General features: G+C 36.9%; 1 protein-coding gene across 1 annotated transcript in view; it reads left to right on the top strand.

Annotated features, from left to right (window-relative positions):
- OTOGL (otogelin like) overlaps nucleotides 1-19,816 on the top strand; it is a gene marked incomplete at its 3' end in the record, with an annotated part of 91,155 nt that overhangs the window by 34,952 nt on the left and 36,387 nt on the right. Inside the window, exons 25-29 of the mRNA XM_082072954.1 lie at nucleotides 972-1,110; nucleotides 14,351-14,485; nucleotides 14,929-15,075; nucleotides 16,957-17,076; nucleotides 19,366-19,482. Coding sequence (XP_081929080.1) covers nucleotides 972-1,110; nucleotides 14,351-14,485; nucleotides 14,929-15,075; nucleotides 16,957-17,076; nucleotides 19,366-19,482 — 658 coding nt within the window. The remainder of the gene's footprint in view (nucleotides 1-971; nucleotides 1,111-14,350; nucleotides 14,486-14,928; nucleotides 15,076-16,956; nucleotides 17,077-19,365; nucleotides 19,483-19,816) is intronic.

The raw sequence follows: 19,816 nt of genomic DNA, 5'->3' as shown, positions 1-19,816 counted from the left end.
AAAAGTTATTTGGCATTTTGAGAATACAATATCATGAAAGATAACCAAAGAGAAAAAAAGACAAATTAAATATATGACAGTGGTAAATAGTCTTTGGGAACTGGACTGTTTGCAGTGTGAGTTGCTATTCAGCATGAGTACAGGAAGAAAATGGGCAATAAAAAAAAAAAAGAACAAAAGGAAATAAAAAAGCATTAGAATGGAAAACAAGCTAGCACCCAGCATCTTTTTTTAAGGAGCCTTACCTGACTGCTATTAATGCGAAAGTTTTTCATCCATTATAATTTGCTAGTCAAAATATTTATAATCACTTAAGTATATATTTAATAATTTTTAAAAAAGTTTGGCATGGCAGTTTTTAATCAGTTACAAACATCAGCAGCAAATCAACAGAAGTTACACACTTACACAAGTGAAACTGGAAGCTGTCAGTATTACTGAATGTAGCTGAACAGGAAAAGTAATCCCTTGAAATATGAGCAATTATTTCTTAAACTTATTTTGTACTTGTCTGATGCCCTGAAATCTTATGGGTATCAACCAGAGGTCTTTTGCATTGAACACGTGAAGTTTACGTCTCTGAAAATTTATCAACATTTCTTGAGAAAAAAAAATAATATTGACGTTTTATGAATGAGCATGTTGTGGCACAGTGTCTTAACTATACTGGAGTCAGTGATGGAAATATTTGCAAAAGCCATGAAAATTTTAAGATTTTGCATTCCGTTTTTATGCATTTGTATTGTACATATGTGCTGATGGCAAAATCCTCAGCACTTTTCTGCTATGGCATCACCAATAATTCCAGAAGCAACCTCCAGAACAGCTCTGTGTTTCAAGGTCTGAGACTATTCTCCCTTTCATGAACTTCTGTGTGACTTGAAATAAAGGACCCAAGAAATCTTTTTGTTGAAAATAAAAAGAAAATGACCCTGCTATGAGGAGATACTAATTGCTGATTTTCCTTGCAGTGTTTGTCGGAGAGGGATATTCAATTGCACTAGTTACCCCTGTCCTGCTGTATGTACTATTTACGGAGATCGACACTATTATACCTTTGACGGATTGGAGTATGATTATGTCAGTGACTGCCAAGCTTACCTGCTAAAGGTAGGAGGATTATTCATACATTTCCGTGTGTCCAAGTGAAACTTTCCGTGAGAGGGCAAATGCTTTGAACATCAGATGATCTGTAGAAACAAACATTAAGAATACAGGTGCAAAACAGATGTGTCTGAAAGGAAGAATCTGTAAAGGACATTTTGTGCTCAGACATTTGAAAATGTACATGGATGTGTCCTTATGTGTCTATGTGATCTAGAGGAAAATAGAAAACAATGTTTTCTGTTCTACCTGAACCATGCTTTCATCATGAACAAAGAATAACACTAGAGAAAGTCTTCTAGAATGAGGTATAAAGTATAGATTTATTCAACAAGTATCTATAAACACTGCTTGGTAGAGGGTTAGTAGGAACCTCTGAGGCTGCTTGGAATCTCTCCTGAAAGTTATCTGCATCAGATCTGGAGTGTATGTGTATAATAATATCAAACACAAGGATTTCATAATTCAACTACGAAATCCTTCATTGAGATTATCTGGCAGCTATGTGCTGATGTTCCTCATAGCACACATTTACAGTACATTGCTAGCCTTTTTTGTTTAAAAATACCATTACTGACATTTAGAAATATATTCTATTACTAACAACACTATTGTTTATTATCATTGTTGCTATTATTAAGGCTAGGAGTCTGTCTTCTGAGTTACAGTAATGTGTTTAGAAGAATATTCATTTTCTGTCAAGCCTAACTGTCTAAGAAAAGGCATGGTTTATCAACAGGGACTACTGCAAATAGTTCATTTCATATATGTTTTAGTAGAGTATTCACAGCTGTGAAATAAAATAGATTGGTTCCATATTTTCTTCCTTTGGTTAAAAAAAAACCCAGAACAAAACAGAGAGGTTTGATAAAGATAATAAGAATACCTCATAACAAATTCCTGGCATGAATCATATTGTCTCATAAAAGAGCTCTTACTCTTAGAGGTATATGAACCTTTGCACAAACCTTCCTCTTTTAAGATGCAAAAAATAGGGTTACTTTATCTGTAAAATCATCTTGCCTGTATGATGTGGTGGAAAAGTGGGTTGTTGTTTTTTCATTCCTAGGCCACTGGGCAGAGAGGTGTGTAAGATGAATCTATGCTGCTTTTTCAAACTTTAGTCTTATACTAGAATATTTTGCTTTTACAATAAAATGTCACCTGCCACTCTACTCTATAAGAAAGTACATGTCTGGAAATAAAACATGGGGAGCGTTTGGAGTCCAAGAATAAAGTTGGCAGCCACATAATTAAGGCATGTGGCACATTGCCAATAGGCTTTTCTTCAGAAAACATGATGACACAAATGATGAAAATGCTGCCTACATAGACCTGCTTTTCAGACTTTTCAAACTGTTTTGTTTTGGTTTGTTTTCCTCAAACTTAGCTAATGTGAGAAAGTATGGCTTAATTTGTTCGTAATTTTTCTTTTTTACTTTAGTATATGGAAAACTTTCAGGATCTATATTGAGAGACTGTTTATTGCAAATTAGGCGCTGCATAATTATGTCTGGAACACATGATGTATTTGTGGGCTCATTTTTGACTGTGAAATGTTTGGAGAAGTTTAAGGGGAAAAAAATATAAAAAAGAAACAAAGGATGGGATCATATGGCAGATGCCCAAGAGCTTTGACGGAACTAAACCACAGAACTGATGAACTATGTGATGTGCAATCCTGGAATCAGAGGAATGGAAGATGGTAGTATAACCAAATATTTCAAAAGGACTCCAAGGCAGAATTTGGCAGGAACAGACCCATGTGTCTGATTTCCATATGAAGGAAATTAATAGAAATTCTAATAAAGAGAAATGACATGATATTGGGGAAGAGTTGAACTCTTTTCTTGTGAAAAAAACCCTCATGCATGATGAATCTTCTCAATTATTCCATAAAGACAATAAACATATGCATGAGGATGATCAGTTCAATGTGTGTATTTTAGCTTAAAGATCTTTTAGAGACAGATTTCAACAAATATTTTATTAGAGACTAGTCTCTCATTGGATGAGAGTGAAGATTCTTTGAGACATACATTAAAAGTTAGAAGTTAAAGATTAGGAACAAATTGCTTGTTTTTAGAATGCAGAAATCCCAGTGACATACCATAGGGATCCACACTGAAGCCTGTGCTCAGCATATTCAGAGACAATTTTGAAAAGATGGTGTGAGGTTTGAAGTGGAACATGCTGATGATAAAGAATCCATTTGAACAGCTGAAACAAAGACAGGCCACCAAAATGTTCAGAAGGTCTCATGGCAGAAAATACTGCATGGTAAAATGGAGGATGAAATTCAACAATGAAATATGAAAATCATTGAAGAGAAAAAAACCTGTGACTACACTATCATGAAGATAGACACTAAATTAGGTACTAGTGTGCAGGAATATAATTTTATGTGAAAAATAATATATGAAACAGATGTAATTGGCATCTTCCTGGTGGCAGCTGTTCTTCAATTTCACATATGCTTTTATTTGCATGTACACAGTTACACCACAGTTGTACCACATGCTGATGTGGTTAAACTACACTGTATGTCCAGACGTGACAGCATGATGAGGCTGCTCTTTTTTGAAATACACTTTTGTTGTTCCTAGAGCAGAGGTTTCTGTGGTCTTCTCTTCATAATCATCCATGTGGCTATGTGCAGTGACATTTTTAATAGTAGTATCAGAGTAATACAATGAGTATCCCTTGAGCTACTCTTTATTCAGAAGGTGAGACAGCCCTGCCTCTTATAGCCTTCTATAAAGAAGCCAGATAAAAGGTGAGAAAGTATATGTAGTTGCAAAATTTTAAGCACCTTGCGTAACACCTCAGCAGGCACAGCTGTCCAGGGCAGTCCTGCTACCTAAACTGTGCTACTTGTTCTACAAACCAGTAAATATATATATATATTTATATATATATATTTAAAATAAATCATAGAACTATAGAATAGTTTGGGTTAGAAGGACGTTTAAAGATCATCTAGTCTAAGGCTCCTACCATGGTAGGTATGTGCCATGTCCTTCATACTCCCTACCTGTAAGGTATTACAGAACATAGATCTGATAGTTGCTAGTACACAGTCCGTTGACTTAATGTTAGTTTGCAGTGCTGTTACGAGGCTGATTTTTATGGATAACATGAAAAGGTTCACCAAATACCTGAAATTAAAACAGCTGAAGTGGTTGTAATGTTGTATATACAAAACTGTAATAACTTTGTCCTTTTCCTTTCACTAATCTTTTGTGAGACGTGGACAGCTTTGTCTCTGCTATCTTACATACTCTAAACAAAGGTGTTGTAGCAGTGCAATACTACAATAAATTTGTTAGCATACTAGTTCTTTCTAGACATAGAACTGAGTTCAAGAATTATAATCTGAATCCCCTGTCCCCAGTGGCATGATAATGCATTGTTCCCATCCATGTTACCAGCCCTCACTGTTCAACTTGGCTTTTAGCCTCCCTAAATGTGATCTATTTGAACAGCTCTTTAATTTGTCACTCCATTGCTCTGTACCAAACAAATAAGTCATCCTTACCTTTTACTAAGGTTTTAATAAGGACCTCTTGTGCTCTTCTGGGAGAAAAATCAAGTGTCACCTTTCAGCTAGTTATGGAACTTCAAACTTCATTTTCAACCTCAGTATCACTGCCAGGACTTTTTGCTTAAGGTGACAATAGGTGTATGAAAAATCTCTTTATAACTAGTTCAGCAGATATATCCATCAGTCAGAAAATGACCCAAAAGATTTAATGCAACAATTAAGAAAATTAAGGCAGTAATGTTTCATGAAATTATAACTTCACCTTTTTCAAGAATTAGGAGTCCCATACAGGAGCCACTGTATGGAAAAATGATGTTCACTGAGAACACATCAATATTTGCTTCTAACATTTTAAAACCTCAGTAATTTCGAAGGAAAAAAAGAAAAATATTAGCAAAACAACTTATTTAAGTCTTGTCAGTGTAGATCATGTAAACTATTTTATCTTATCTGAATATTGATGAATTTAAGCCAATTTCTTAATTAAAAATATTTAAATAATTTTTCTTCAATTTTCTTCCTCATCTTCTTTGATGATGCTACATTTTTTCCCCTAACAAAGTGGTGTTATGTTTCTAGCAAACTTTTACTGTGTGTTATTTGTACTTGCAGTGTGTTTCTTCCACTTCCCTGTTTCATAGACTTCTGCTTTTATAGTGAAATTACTGCCTTCCTATCACAGGTGTTGGATTTTTTCTAGCTTTGTGGTAGTTTTCAGTCCCGCAGTTTTCAGTGTGTTTATTAAGGCTTGTAGGGTCAGTGCCCTTGGAGCCTCTCAGATCTGTTCTCTGCTGAGAAGAATTACATTTTCTCTGATTTGGGGGAGTCTCCAAGCAAGCGTTTAAAGGGATAGTCTATCCACCAGACTATCCCTGAATGACAGAGAACTCTTTTGTTGTGTTTATCTGCCTTAAAAACAAAACAAAACAAAACAAAACCAAACCCAAACCAACCCACTTTAGTCTTTCCATTAACTTTAGTAGGTTGTCAATAAGGTCCTAAAGACAAGAAAAGGAAGGACTGTTTTATTCCTATATCCTGCAAGATGGAGGTCAGCAGAACTAAGCTTTCATCCTCAAGTATTCACATCTTACAGATTAGTCCTAACTTTAAAGTATGTAATGAAAATATTTTCACTTCTTGTCATCTGACACTGGGGGTGTGGCCATTTTAAAGTCACATTTTAAGTCTTTTTGATACAAACTTGAAGGCTCTTTAAAGCCAAAGTTACCACCAGATTTAGTGTGTTGGAAGATTATGAAAGCAACAATCAGGCATTTGATCAAATAATTGAACCAGTATTACAGTTTCCCAAATGACTGTCCTATTGACGAGCACTCCCCAGTGTTAGATACCTGGTCTGCCCTAGGGAATACAGCAAGGGAGCTCTTTTCTTGCACACTCTTCTTCTGTAACTTGAGGAAAAATCAAGGCTCCTGGTTTATGATGCTTTTATCAGAGAGCTTAATTCAGAAGCTGGTTGATGCACTGATAATCTTTTACCCATTACTTGCTGATATATTTATCTTCATTGGTAAATTTGCTTAATGTTGATTGAGCATAAACTGGAATAATCACACACAAAGCAGCAGTTCTACAATTACTCACTTGTCACATCTGAGGAGGCAGGAGCAGCCTTTATCCCATTTCCCCTTATTGAATATCTGTAATTTAATGTGCAGCTTTTTTCAACATCATTTGTGCTAGGTAGCCAATCTGTAGATCCATGAAGTTGGCAAACCTATAAAATGAAATAGTGTTTTGCATGGTGTCTCTTTGCTTGTTTGTAAAATTAATGCATTTTGGCTTGCTGTTAGTCATCCTATGGAGGACTAAAGCTGCAGGTTTATGTTTAACCAATATTGTCAAGTGACTGTTCATAGTTAAGACAAATATTTTCTTTTAATAGGCTCTGAACATTTTAATGGGAAAGTAGGTAGTGTTGAATTTGAAATTACAAGTGTTTTAAACTGGAAACCTGACTCTAAAAGTATTTTTCATCTATTCAGGGACTAAAAGTGTAACATAGGGTTCCAATCAGAATGCCTTTCATTTTTTAATTAACATATCTAATGTGCAAAGCCATATTCCAGCAAATAGTTTTATGAGTAAGTGATGTGCCAAAATATGTCCACCTAAACCACTTGTCAAATAATTTATAGTAACAGTAACTCTGTAGAAATAATGATGTGTTTCTTGACAACTTGCATGCCAATTTGTGTCAAAAACAGATAGAGGCTGCATTTCACTGAAAATATTATTTACTGTGAATAGTTTGCCTGGCCCTAGTTGCGAAGAATAGCAACAGTTTGCTTTTCATCAGTGCCATAATTTCAGATGAAACCTTTCTGGATGCCCTCTTTTTTTTTCTGTGCCTCTGGAAGTCCTGGAAGGGTCAGCAGTGAGCTCCTTGCATGATACATCCTTTCCATCCTCGTATTTAGCTGGGAAGCACAATGCTCAGATAACGTTGGCTTGTACCTGTTTTTTCATTTGTTCTGCCCCTTCTGTGAGCAAAAGATTTGATTACAGTTGGCAATGGCTTTATGCTCTGGTTCCATTTTCTCCAGATCAGTGATTTCAGACTCAATTACCTCTGCGTGCCTTTCCATCTCCACCACCTGGTTCTCCAGACCATTAAATTATGCAGTGAATGAATCACTTTTATTCTCCAACAAAGGATGGATTTATTTTGATTTGTGATTAGCACGGAGGACTTCCAGGAAAGGCTTGGAGAAAAGTTTCTTGCTATGAAAATGGCAATTTGGAGGTGGTGTGTGCATGGCGTGACTCAGAATTTGGATTCTCTCTGAGGAACTTGCCATTTAGCGACCACACAGCTTCAAGAAAAGCAACCTTTTCACCTTGAATTTCTGCTTTTGGGTTAATGTCCAGCATCCAACATTCATTTGGCTACACTGACTCCAAGATGTTATATCTGATGGCTGCCTGAAAAGGCAGTTCACTGTAAGAACGACTGCCTGAGTTTGATCACCTCTGGTGGGTACTATTGATGTCCATGTTCTGCTGATAACGGCAGTAAAAGATAAGCAAAAACCAGCATCATGTGCTGCTGTTTCAGGAAATGGTGCGATACGTTGGCAGCAGTAAAATGAAAGCCGTTGGCTGTGTTTGAGGTGGGAGGATGCTCAGACAAGTCCCCTGCAGGTGCTGCTCCACAGTTTCTGGCATCTGCCTTGGTGCTGGTGAACTAAAAGAACTGTGAATTAAATTTACTCTGGTTTAGGTCAGGTTATAGGTATTTTTATTTCTGAATGCATAGATACTAAACTTCAGCAGTGTAAATGAACACCATTAACATTCATTATATTTAAAAAGTAAAAGCTCTCTGGAAGTTCCAGCTTTCTATCTCCTGCCACCGTGTGCTGGAGCTCAGAAAAGGCAAATTTATCATGGCTCTGTCTTGTCCTTTTTTTCCTCTGTTATGTTGTGCTTTATCATTACAACCAACAATGATAAAATATTGACGTTTATCCTGCACTTATTAATAAAACAGTACTAATAGGTCTCATATATATACATATATATACCTGCTTTTAGATATTTAAAACTAACACCACCAGCTGTGCTGCTGATTTGTGATTCACAATAGCTTGTGTTGCAGAATGTGTCACTGGGAAACAAATATTTGAAAGTTCCCAAATCCTTGATCTTCAAAATATCTCATTTTTAATTAGAAAAGGATTGTAGTAATGTAACCTGTGCAAAAGCCAAATCTGATACACAAGCAGGCAAAGCTAAGTAAATGAAACAAAAGAAAATCTGCTTTAAATGATCTTTCCTCAAACCTTTTAATATAGTTCCCTTAAAATATAAAAAAGAAAAACAAAACCTTTCCAGTGATCTCTATCTGATTTAATCAAATTTTTCAAAATTAAGAAACATTGACTCTGAACAAAGTTTTGAAGTATATAAAGTAAAATATTCTGTGTCATGTACTTTTCATTATTAGCAGTAGATTTAAAAAATTATTTTAATTAAAAAAATATTGTTGATAAATCCTCAGAACACCCAACGACTATATTTCCATAAAATCTATTACAGAAAAACTATGCATAATAAAGAAAATATGATATAATGAACTATTGTTTTAATTGCTTGTATACATAAACAGATACTTGTATCTTTCTCAAGAGCTGTTTGAGAGTTTATTCTGCCTGAGGTGCATCCTTTTTGGAAGTCACTTAAAGAAATAGGAAAGAGTTATCATGGATGCATTAGCAGACATCTGGAAGTAGTTTGAAGATAAGCGGGTAGCTGGAATAATCTCACTCCCTTCGAATTTGCATTGGTGAATCTACTCAGTCATGTTGCTCTCCTTCATTTCTGCTCAACTGTGCTACAGTACTAGAAATGTCATATCTTACAGGTATGTTGCAAGTTTCTTTGCCATATTGTAAGTGAAAATAATAACATAATCTGCTGCACTGTAGAAGATGCCAAGGAAAAAAATTATGTGCCTCTGTGTGTGTGTGTGTGAATAGGTTCTTAGTTCCTAAATGTGTTTTTTTAAGTACTTGTGTAAAAATACATAACATCAGTGGAAAAATAAGTAATATTACTCTTCCTTTTCTCTGTCCTGTAAGAGGATCACCCACTATAATTCTTGTGATATTATACCCCAACTTTCACATGGATTTCTTTCCAAACTGAGTGTGTATCAGTGCCATCTGCTGACTCCAAGCAATATTGCTGCAATGTTTGAATAGCTATGGAGAAAAGCATTTGCTGACACAAATTTGTACAGGATGCAAAACCAGGGATTAAATAGAGTTACACAGAATGTATGTGTATCATTTTGAAATGGTACAGACGAAATTATCACACTGGCAAAATGAAAAAAGCCTTCCAATCAGCAGTGCTTCTTAGAGTAAATAGTGAATGAGTTTTGCACAATTAATATGTTTTCACTGATTATCTGGAGGTAAACCCAGCCATTAAATGGCACAAGAAACTAAGAGAGCAAATCATGTGAGATGTCAAGGCATTTGTCTGATCTCCAAATCACTTAAATATTTAAGTCTAAATGCTCACTAAATCTGGGCAAACATGCTTCTCTTAGGAACAACCTCACTGGAAGTAATGTTAGGTTCCTTCTGAAGAAACTCAGGGCCCAATATAAACAACCAAATTAATTCTGAGTTTCCATAAAATTTCCTGAAAGGCTAAATCTGAAAAGAGCTAATGGTATCTCTGAAAATAGGTAGGAAGAAAAAAAATCCTACTTTTAAAGCTACTGTATATTTTTTTTCAGTGTTTTTAGAGCTTTTGCATTTGTTTATGTGTGTGGCTATATATGAAAATCTCTAAAGAGTCATTAAAACAAAAGAAAAACAGGACTAATCTATACCCAGTTTCCAATATTCCCTAGAGGCTATTATGGCCACCCTAGTTTGCAAGTTGGTGTATTGTAGGGAACCAAAAAAAAAGGGAGGAGTGGGAAATCAGGAGAATAAGAATGGAAAAGAATGAGACTTTACACTGAACAGTTAGAGAGATTTTAATGAAATTTTTTCAAAGAGGATAAATACAGCCACTTTTAAATTTTCTTCTCCCAGGCTGCATTTTGACTACGTAGGCACACTGCACGGTGTTGTTATGGGTTGATAGCAATAGAAAATTTCTAATGGGATATTGAAATAGAAAGTTTCTAACAAAAATAAACTCTAGCATTCCCAAGCACTGCTAAAAAAAAAAAAAAAAAAAAAAAAGAAAAAAAAGAAAAAAGGGGAAAGAAATACCTTGCTTTTTCAACTAGGAAGAAATATGGAAGAAATATGGAAGAAAAGTGCAGTGAAGTCTAGCTAGAAAAAGAATGTCCTGAGAAGTGGGACTGACAATGAGCTTTTGACTGATTGCCCGGAGCTGTGACTCTGTCTTCCCTGTTGCTTGGCAACTCCGTGTTATCACAAAGAAACTGATATTAAGTTGGAACAGGCTGCATATGGTAATTTACGTGGGAAGATACTCTTGCAGTGGGAAAACCATTTTATTTCTAGTTTCTGTCAGCATAAGTAGGTTTCACATGATGAACTGTAGTACATCCCCTGTTGGGTGCATTTTACCTAAAAAGGTAAAGAGTGACTCTGCCTTGGAAAGAGACTGCGCAGAAAAAAAAAAAGAAAACCCAACAAAAACCCCCACCTTGTTATTCATTAGACCTCCTCCTAGTGTCTACTCAGACATTTCTTCCAGAGGTAGTGACAAAAGCTTCTTTTCATACCTGGGTGGATCCAATGCAGATTAGAGAGATGGAACTCGATCATTATCATTTATACTATAACAATCCTTTAGAGCTGTTGAGATTTGCCCAGGGCCTCACTGTCTTATACAAACATTAAAAGATGATCCTTAGTTTATCTAAATAGTCCTTGTTCTTTCTTTTGTGTTGCCAATAGTTAAGTGCTAAGTTTTGATTGCAGTTTATTTCTTCCCTGCTGAAAGAAGATGCTGCACATGTACCAGTTACAGAATTGTTTGACGACCATGATAGAAACTGTCATTCACCTTTGAATTTGGCTGGTACTGTATGGCTGGAAAAGGACTAAATTTTTATTGAGATGTATAGAGAGAATGGCAAGGGTATGTATGTAAAACAAATCTTACCATGAAAGCTTTGAGCTGCAAGACATACATAATCCATAATTGTGTTTTCATATATGGGTTTAGGTCTAAGATTTAAGTAGAAAGAGAGAAAACACAGAAGGCTCAGAATTTAATGCAAAGCTCTTTTTCCTAAATGCCTGGTTTACTCATAGCTCTACTGAACCACCACCACTGTCTCTCTGCATTTCTATCCTGCAACATTTCTAGTAATTTAATACAAACATGCAGTCCTACAAGTAAGGAAGTACTTCACATGTCTTCAGGACTCCCTGTTCTGGCTTTGGTCAGCAAAACACTCCCTGTCTCCAGGCTTCTCTCTACGGCAGAGTTAACTTGAAATATAACTCAACTTTTGCCCTTGGCTCAAATCCCAAGCGTACACAAAAACTTCTGACTTGAGTATGTTGATGCTGTTCAACTGAAGGGATTGGCCTGGGCTGTCAGAAGGCACAGGCAGCAGCTTCCATTAGCAGAGTTAATACAGCTACCCGCTGCTGCTCCAAGAACCGGTCTTCATTGCCAAAAAAGGTGTATTTTTACTGTAGGATAATTAGCCTGAATTAACCATCCTTTTTTAAAAAATAAAGCCCACCATCTCTCTTCTTACAGTGAAGACATTGCTACCCTGTTAACTCAGAGTGTCCCGTTTTGCTGAGGCTAAGCTATAATAACTGAAGAGGAATGAACTTTGCAATGAAAACAGCCCACAATGTCCTGGGCATCAAATAGACCCAGAGACTGTGAGCAAAGTCCTTTTCTGAAGGGACTCATGGGGGGAGGGAGCGTCCTTGCTCACTCTTCATTTGTCCAGCACAGAACGTATCAGCTTGCATCCTATCTACCCAAGTAATGAGTTTGTCTCCTTTTTAATTTACCACATCACCTCCAATAAATCCAAAAATGCTCTGGGCTGTTATCTGACTTGGAGGGGAATAATTACTGGATTTACTCCAGCAACAAGCCTGGCTTAATTAAAAGACAGTGTATTTCCCAAAAAGGTAGTGACCAATTTTATTCTGAGTGAAATCTAAAACAACTTTACAACAAAATGTAACAGATGAACTTTGCTTCACCCTGAAGCTTTCAGGACTTTCAAACTGAGTTTCCCTGTTTCATCATGAAGAGCTGATTTAGTATACCTCTTTACCACTAGACGCTAGTGTCTAATTTTACTCACCTTAACTGTTGTCTTCCAAGCTAATTTCTGAAACATACCACCTGTTTCTTAAACCCTGGCATTAGGGTAACATAAAGCTTGTAGACAGTCTCCAATACCTTATGTTCATTGCATGTGCTCACGCTTGCTGTGGAGTGTTATCTATGCCAAGTCGCAGCATCCTCTGACTTGTGGGCCATGCCAGACTAATGGCAGCCAAGATGTAGCACCTGCTTTGTGTGGCGACAAAAATAAAATACCTCTACACTTCCCATCATGCAGGTTTGTTTGTTTGTTTTTTAATTGAAAGTGGTTTTTAAACAGTTTGGTCACTATGGCTTTTATTAAGAAAAAAAAAGCTGCTTCCTGTAGTACCCATATTTTCCGTACACAATGTTTCTCACTGATGAGGAAAAACTGCTAATATGTTTTTATTCTTGAATTCTAATATGTTTTTATTCTTGAATTCTGATGAGCATAGAACAAGGGCACAAATGTGAAACAGACAAGGAATAGTTAGGACGTTTCAGGGTTACAGTGACCAAGGTAGGGACAAGAGCTCTGGAGGAGATGTTGTGGGCCCAAACCAAGGCAAGGGATCCCTCCCATCGTGTCCGAGCTGAGATCTCCAAGAGGACATCCCAGGACTGGGGAACTGCTGAAAGCCACCATTCCCGTCTTGGCCACCATGCCCATAGTTTCAGCTAGTTATAGTCTCAGTGTTTAAGGGAGAGCAGGAGTAAGAAGAGAAGTTTAAACATCTTTTTGTTTCCAGCACTACCCAAGGGTCTCATATAAGACTGGATTACTCAGAGGGTGAGATATATAGCTTGCCACCTCCAAGATTTTTATTTCATATCTGCCACAGGTTTGCACTGACTGTAGGACTGAATTTGATCAAAAATTAAAGTGGATTCAGAAGTATTGTCATTGGCTTCTATTAATGTTATCAAGTTAATTCTCAAGTTTTTTTCTATAGTTATGGCTTCTTGTTGACTTGCAAGGATTGGTACACAAATGAAAAGAAAGGTAAATTAAAATTAGAAATAGTAACTCAACTTTATTTTTGCTTGTGATACCATTATCAACTGTGAAAATACAGCTGGTCTTCTTTGTTCTAGTACCAATCCTAGCATGGGAATTATAAGGTGCATGTGTGTTTCTCTCAGGGTACAGAAGAACCACAGAAGCTGTAGGTGAATAAACAGACTTGTTGACCAAAGGTGCAAAAGTGATTTTACGTGCCCAGAATGCAAATTAATTTACAGGCTGGAGAACCAACAGATATGGGATTGGGAAGTCAGTAAATCAAAAGGCAACAGAGTAGACAAATCTTAATAAAAAAAAGACAAACAAAATTATCAGCAGAAACCTTTGCCTCCTCTAATAACATTGAGTATGACTCCTGGTTTTGCGAACTTTGATGGGTGGTGGTACCAAAATTGTTCTATCTACTACTGACAGATGGTAGGTTTCTTGGTTTTAAAAATACGAAAACAGCTTGATCTCATGTATCTTGGTTTAAAAATAAAGCTCTTTTTATAGTATGTCTCAATTTTGACAACCATACTCTGCAGTAAATATTGGATTCCATGTGTGAGCTCATTTTAAAAGCCTTAACCAGACTCTTATTTTATGGGTAGGCTGATCCTCCTCAGTTTTCTGAGATCCTCAAAAAGAGGGCTCACAGCTGAAAGTAATGGCTTTTTGTGTTTAACTCCAAAGCTTGAGTTGGTTGTGAGTTCAGCTTTGAATTTAAAGATGCATTTCCTTGTTCGGTAGCTTTCTTAAATTTAATTTCAAAGATGTGTAAATACTGAGTTAACCACCTTTCTTTGTGATGGTAAACCTGGCATAAATCTGCAGGAGTAAAATGCAACTGAATCTATAAGCAAAATGGTTTCTTCTTAATCTTGCAGAGCACAGATAACTCAAATATATCTATAATTGCTCAGAACAAAAAGTGCTTTGACAATGATATTGTTTGCTCGAAGAATGTTTTCATCACTGTTGGAGACACTGAGATTTATTTTAGTGAACCTTCTGAGAAGCAGGTTAGTTATTTTCTTTCCTTTTTGGGTTGCCCTTTAAGATAAGCATTGTTACAACTCCAAAGGAGCGTGTTTTTAGAAAACAACTCTCAGTCTAACATAGTACAAGTGCCTATGCCCGAATAAAGCAGCGGGTCCCAAGAATTTTTTTTTTTCCAAGTTCTATTTGTCCTACAAAGACTGCTCGATAGCCTCAAGCAGTCAGAGCATATTGGCATATATTTGTTTCTTTCCACTTGGTTTTGAAAAAGAAACCAAATACGAAAGCAAAGCAAACTTGAATAATTGAAAAGGTAAAATATCAAAGTATTAAAGAACATTTCTAGTAATATTATTGATACAGCTATATGCTAAATATATTCTTCAGTGTACACTTTGTTATTATTTGGCTACATATCTTAGTAGAGTTACTTTATTAGATCTTAATAAATATTCATTTCTGTCAGAAGACCTTAAGGGGACAGAAAAACAAATCTAACTATCAGCTTTGGAAGGCTGGATATTATACTGTGATACACTTTCCAGAACAGGACATTACAATTCTGTGGGATAAGAAGACAATGATGCATGTTAAAGTTGGACCTCGATGGAAGGTGAGCCGAAATAAAAACCTGAGATTTTGTGTAACTGTGTTGCTAGTATGATCTCTCATTGAATAACTGTGATTGTATTTTCTTCATGACTAACTTTCCCAGTGATATAGCTGTTTGTCACGGTGTTCAGCTGCTAGCATTTCCCAGGTAAGAAGAGACTGTCAATGTGATTTAATGGCCAGACTCCTGAAGAAACGGAGTGTTTTCTCCAGGCATGTTTACTCTCATGTTCCATACATTGCAGCCTTGAAGATATGCAGTGCTCTGACCCAAAGTTGGTCTGGGGGTGGGAAGAGAGGGTTAGTTTTGAGTTACCCAGTTCACTGTGTTGTTTTCATAATTGCTGAAGCCAATGGAAAAGAAGCTTCCATATCTAGTGACGTGGAAGACAGCAGGTTTGTAGCACAGATTGGATTAGGCTGATGATTGAATTGCACCCTGAGGTGTAGTAGAGGCTGTTGAGATGAACAGATGGAGACACATCTTGGGTTTAATTTAAGAAGACAAGATACAGGAGAAGTTCTAGACAAAGCTTGCCATTTAAACCTAAGAAGTGTACTGTGATGGTGTTCTGCCATGATGCAGGGAATATGAGGCTCCTTTTCTTGCCAGTTGCTCTTCTCTATTCCATTCCTACACCATCATCTGCTTTGGTGTATCTGCAACTCAGTCTTTGGGTCCCAGCAGAGTAACCTTATCTGCACATTCATTAATTACATTTTCAGTGAGGGTGACAGAACACTGGAACAGGCTGCCCAGGGGGTTTTGGAGTCTTCTTCGCTGGAGACATTCAAAACCCACCTGGACGTGTTCCTGTGTGACCTCACCTAGGCATTCCTGCTCCAGCAGGGAGATTGGACTAGATGATCTTTTGAGGTCCCTTCCAATCCCAAACATACTGTGATACTGTGATACTGTGTGATACGTTCCTGCTTCATCTCAACCATGAATACACATATTGAGAAGGGGCTGTATCCAGTAAAAGAAGGCACTCTATGCTGGAATACAATATCAGATTTTTTGAAGTGTAACTCAAAGTTACAATGACCATCTAATCTGTTTTTAAAACAACATTATTGCAGGCTTTTGTCCCAGTAAACATAAAATGCTTACTTCACATACAAGCTGATATCAGCCATCAGTACACACAGTGAAAAAAAGAAAATTCTTCTGTTTTTGAGTAAGCTAGCAGGGAGCTGAATTCTACAGGTTGCATGCAAGGACACCAATACTTCACGCTCTTTCTGGTTCCAGTGACTGGGCTTCAGTCCAGTAAGATAATGTCTGCAGCAGACCTTAAATAAAAAAAAATTCATGAGAGTGAGCCACAGCACCCTAGAAATGCAACTCCACATTTTAGTGTTGTGCAGAAACATATTTTTCTCTACGTATGTGTATGCATGTATATACACTTTTTCCATCAGCAGCACGTACCCCAACACGAGAAAGCTGCAGCTCTTTTGTAACTGCTGTTACAAACGCTCTTGCTATCGTGAGCTAAAATTAGAGGCAGCAAGTTTTAATGACAACAACTAGTCAGGCTTCACAATAATGAGGTAATTCACCTGAACTTTTGACTCTTGGACTGGATGAAGTACTAAGCTTTCAGAAAAAAACATATGACTAGATTCCAGTCCCTTTTCACAGGCAGACAGTAAAGACAGGTTCTGGAAAAAAGAAAGAGAAAAGGAAAACATAAATTTCTATTAAAAGTTATACGCAATATAGAACTGTAAGCATAGCAGAGTGTCAGATATTTTCAAAGGATAAGTTAGAGTTGCATTCACCTTTTTCAGTTTAAGAATATTTTATTCCACATATGTCATTTGTACTGGTTATTGACTGTCAGTATATGTAAAAAATATAATCCATCTCTTTTAGGGTAAACTGGCAGGATTGTGTGGCAATTTTGACAAATATACTTCAAATGATCTGACTACATCAAACAACATGGAGGTGAGAAATGCACAGGTGTTTGGAGACAGCTGGGTATTAGGGCAGGTAAGTCCCATGTCCAGCAAAAATGACAATTTTAATCTATAAATGAACATGTTATAAGCACATGATGTACAGAGATTTTCTAAATACATGGTCTTTGTATAAGAGTACATTTTAATTTTTATGTCTGTAGATGTGAAATGAGTTGAAAATGTCTTATGTCATAGCAAATATGTACTGAATTTAAATGAGACCAAACAATCTCTTTAGGGAAGAATGTATTTTTCCCTGTATGAGGTAACTATCATAGCTGGCTGGATTATACTTTTCTACAAAGTTAGATACATTGCTTCTGATATTTTGGATTCAGCCAAATTTTAAAAACAATTTTAATATCTCTAGTGTTGGAGGCATCAGGATGTCGAAAGTAAATAGAATCTGAAGATCTGGAAAAAAGCTTTCTTTCTGAACACTGAAAAAAAAATGGTGATTTTTTAGTTGTAGCTTGTAAACAGGGAACTAACTGACAAGCAGTGGTGGTGAAGGGGTGAGACAGAAAAGGCTCCGGACAGCGACAGGGACAACCCAGTATGGAAACTTGTTTCTGAGGAGGAGGGAGAAGGCTCTAGAGAATGGATGACCTCAACTGTGTTTTTTTAACACAGTAGGACAAATATTTTATTAATTTGTGCTGAGAAGATGTAAGGTGAGCCTTGTGATGTAAGGTGAGCCTTGTGAACCTCCCAAAAAATCATTATTTGTAAAGTACTCCCTTAAGATGTCTGTGAGAATCAGTTTTTAATCTGTTTTCTCCTTGACTCACAGCAGCGAATTGAATGAAAATCTCTTATACTAACTCATGAAAGCATATAATACCTATTCTATATTGGAGTAAACATTTTGAGGCTTCTATCCCTCCATAACTCCCATTGGATCTATTTTATCCTACATAAAATGTTCAAATTGTGTGAGCAAGCAAGGCAAACATATAGTGTTGGTGGTTATACTGCTCATCTAGAAGGTGGTACATAAAGATATCTGTAAATACTTTGTATGAAGTGTATGAAATTTTCTTTTTGAATTTATATAGTTCAGTGGCTGCTTTAAAAGTGTGCAGCATTTGCATAGCACATTAACTTCTAGGATGTTATGACCTCTGCTTATGCAGCCCAAACTTGGACTTGCCTTTTTTGTGGCCATATACATATATTTTTGTAAAATCTCATGTAATATTCTGATCTCTGTGGCTGCCAGAGAACTCAGGATCTAAGTTCAATATTGGCCTCAAAGGCAGCCTGTGCTACACCAGACATGACACTTCATCTACCTCCACAGTAGGCTTTGGGGATTTTTTCAGAAAAGACCTTTGGCATTCATAGAGAACTATCCTGGTCATCTTTTCTGCAAAATCTTAATACTGTGAAGGAGTATTTCATAACTAGATGCTTAGGACTCAGTTCTGCTTCTGGCAAACGCACTTGCATTAGCCCTGTGAAGCGTGGGATGCTTCCAAGGTATCTCCCTCCCGGTGGTGGCAGCATTATTCCCCCATGGCAGTGCTATTCCCCCATGGCAGCATTATCCCCTCATGGCAGCGGGACCCCACATGGCAGCACATCCCCCCATGGCCGTGTCCGAGCATCCACACAGGAGGGCAGTGTAAGTGGACAACTGTGCTGCAATTGAAACTGTGCCAGGACACCCCAAATCTGCCTACGGATCCATCACTACCCCCCTTCTATGCTGCACCAAGAGTGTATGGTTTTGGATGAACTCATGTTTTCTGAGCTGAGTGTCACTTTGTTATACTTCTCTGCTTGTTTGTTTTTCTTCTTGAAGAGAGACTTAAAGAGAGGGAGTTGTATCTCAGCCATTTTTGAGTTATCATAATGATCTTTGACTCTATTTTTTTTATGAGTTGCTCTCTTCCTACCGCTGCTTCTTTATTTGAGCTTACAAGGCTGAAGCCATCTGTAGTGTGACTCCATTTAAAGTCAGTGCAAAATCATCAGGGATGAGTTTGGACTATGTATTTGTTTGTGATGTTACAGTTGGTTGCTCTGGTAATGATTATAATGTGTCACAAAGAAAACATTTTGTCTTTATACGCTGAGCAGACAGCAGGAACATTTTAGTACTTCAGAACAAAACACAAAGATTCTTTTTTGTGCAAATGTTTTCAATTATAACAACAAATCAGGGAAAAAGGAAGATGAAGAAGGTAGCATTCAAACTTTATTTTATTTTTTCTGAGTGTGCAGGTATTGAATTTTGTGATACTATAGTATAGCTGAGTCCATGGTAAACACACCTTCCTATATAACATTTGTGGTGTTTTTGCTTGTTTTTAAGTGCAAGAGCCCAAATGAAACATTAAGACCATGTGAGGTACACCAGAGCAAGTTCCCTTATGCCAAAAAGGAATGCTCAATTTTATACAGTGATGTTTTTGCACCTTGTCGCAACGTGGTAAGTTTATTAAATATCCAAGATGTGCTCTCATGCAGGAAAATATTAAAATTCCAGTAATTAATTTCTTCTTGCCATCCCCCTCAGCCTGAATACTGTAGAGGATACAGAGTAGAGCCCTGCCACTATCTCTATGTGGGTGGGCTATGTTTGTGCAGAGCTCCTTGTTCCTTTCAAGAGTGGAGCCTAAGCATAATAGTGATAACTGGGAGCCATGAGTTAGTAGACTGGATAATCCAGGTTCTGCTCTCTTTATGTTTTATTTATGTATTTTATTTATATAGGTAACTAAATTTTTATGGCTTCTGTATATACTGCAGGATTCTAAAATAAG

The sequence above is a fragment of the Streptopelia decaocto genome, assembly GCF_964273445.1.
Source record: "Streptopelia decaocto genome assembly, chromosome: 1".
Taxonomy (NCBI): domain Eukaryota; kingdom Metazoa; phylum Chordata; class Aves; order Columbiformes; family Columbidae; genus Streptopelia; species Streptopelia decaocto.
Note: the sequence above shows the minus strand (reverse complement) of the source record. Positions and strands in the feature narration are given on the sequence as shown.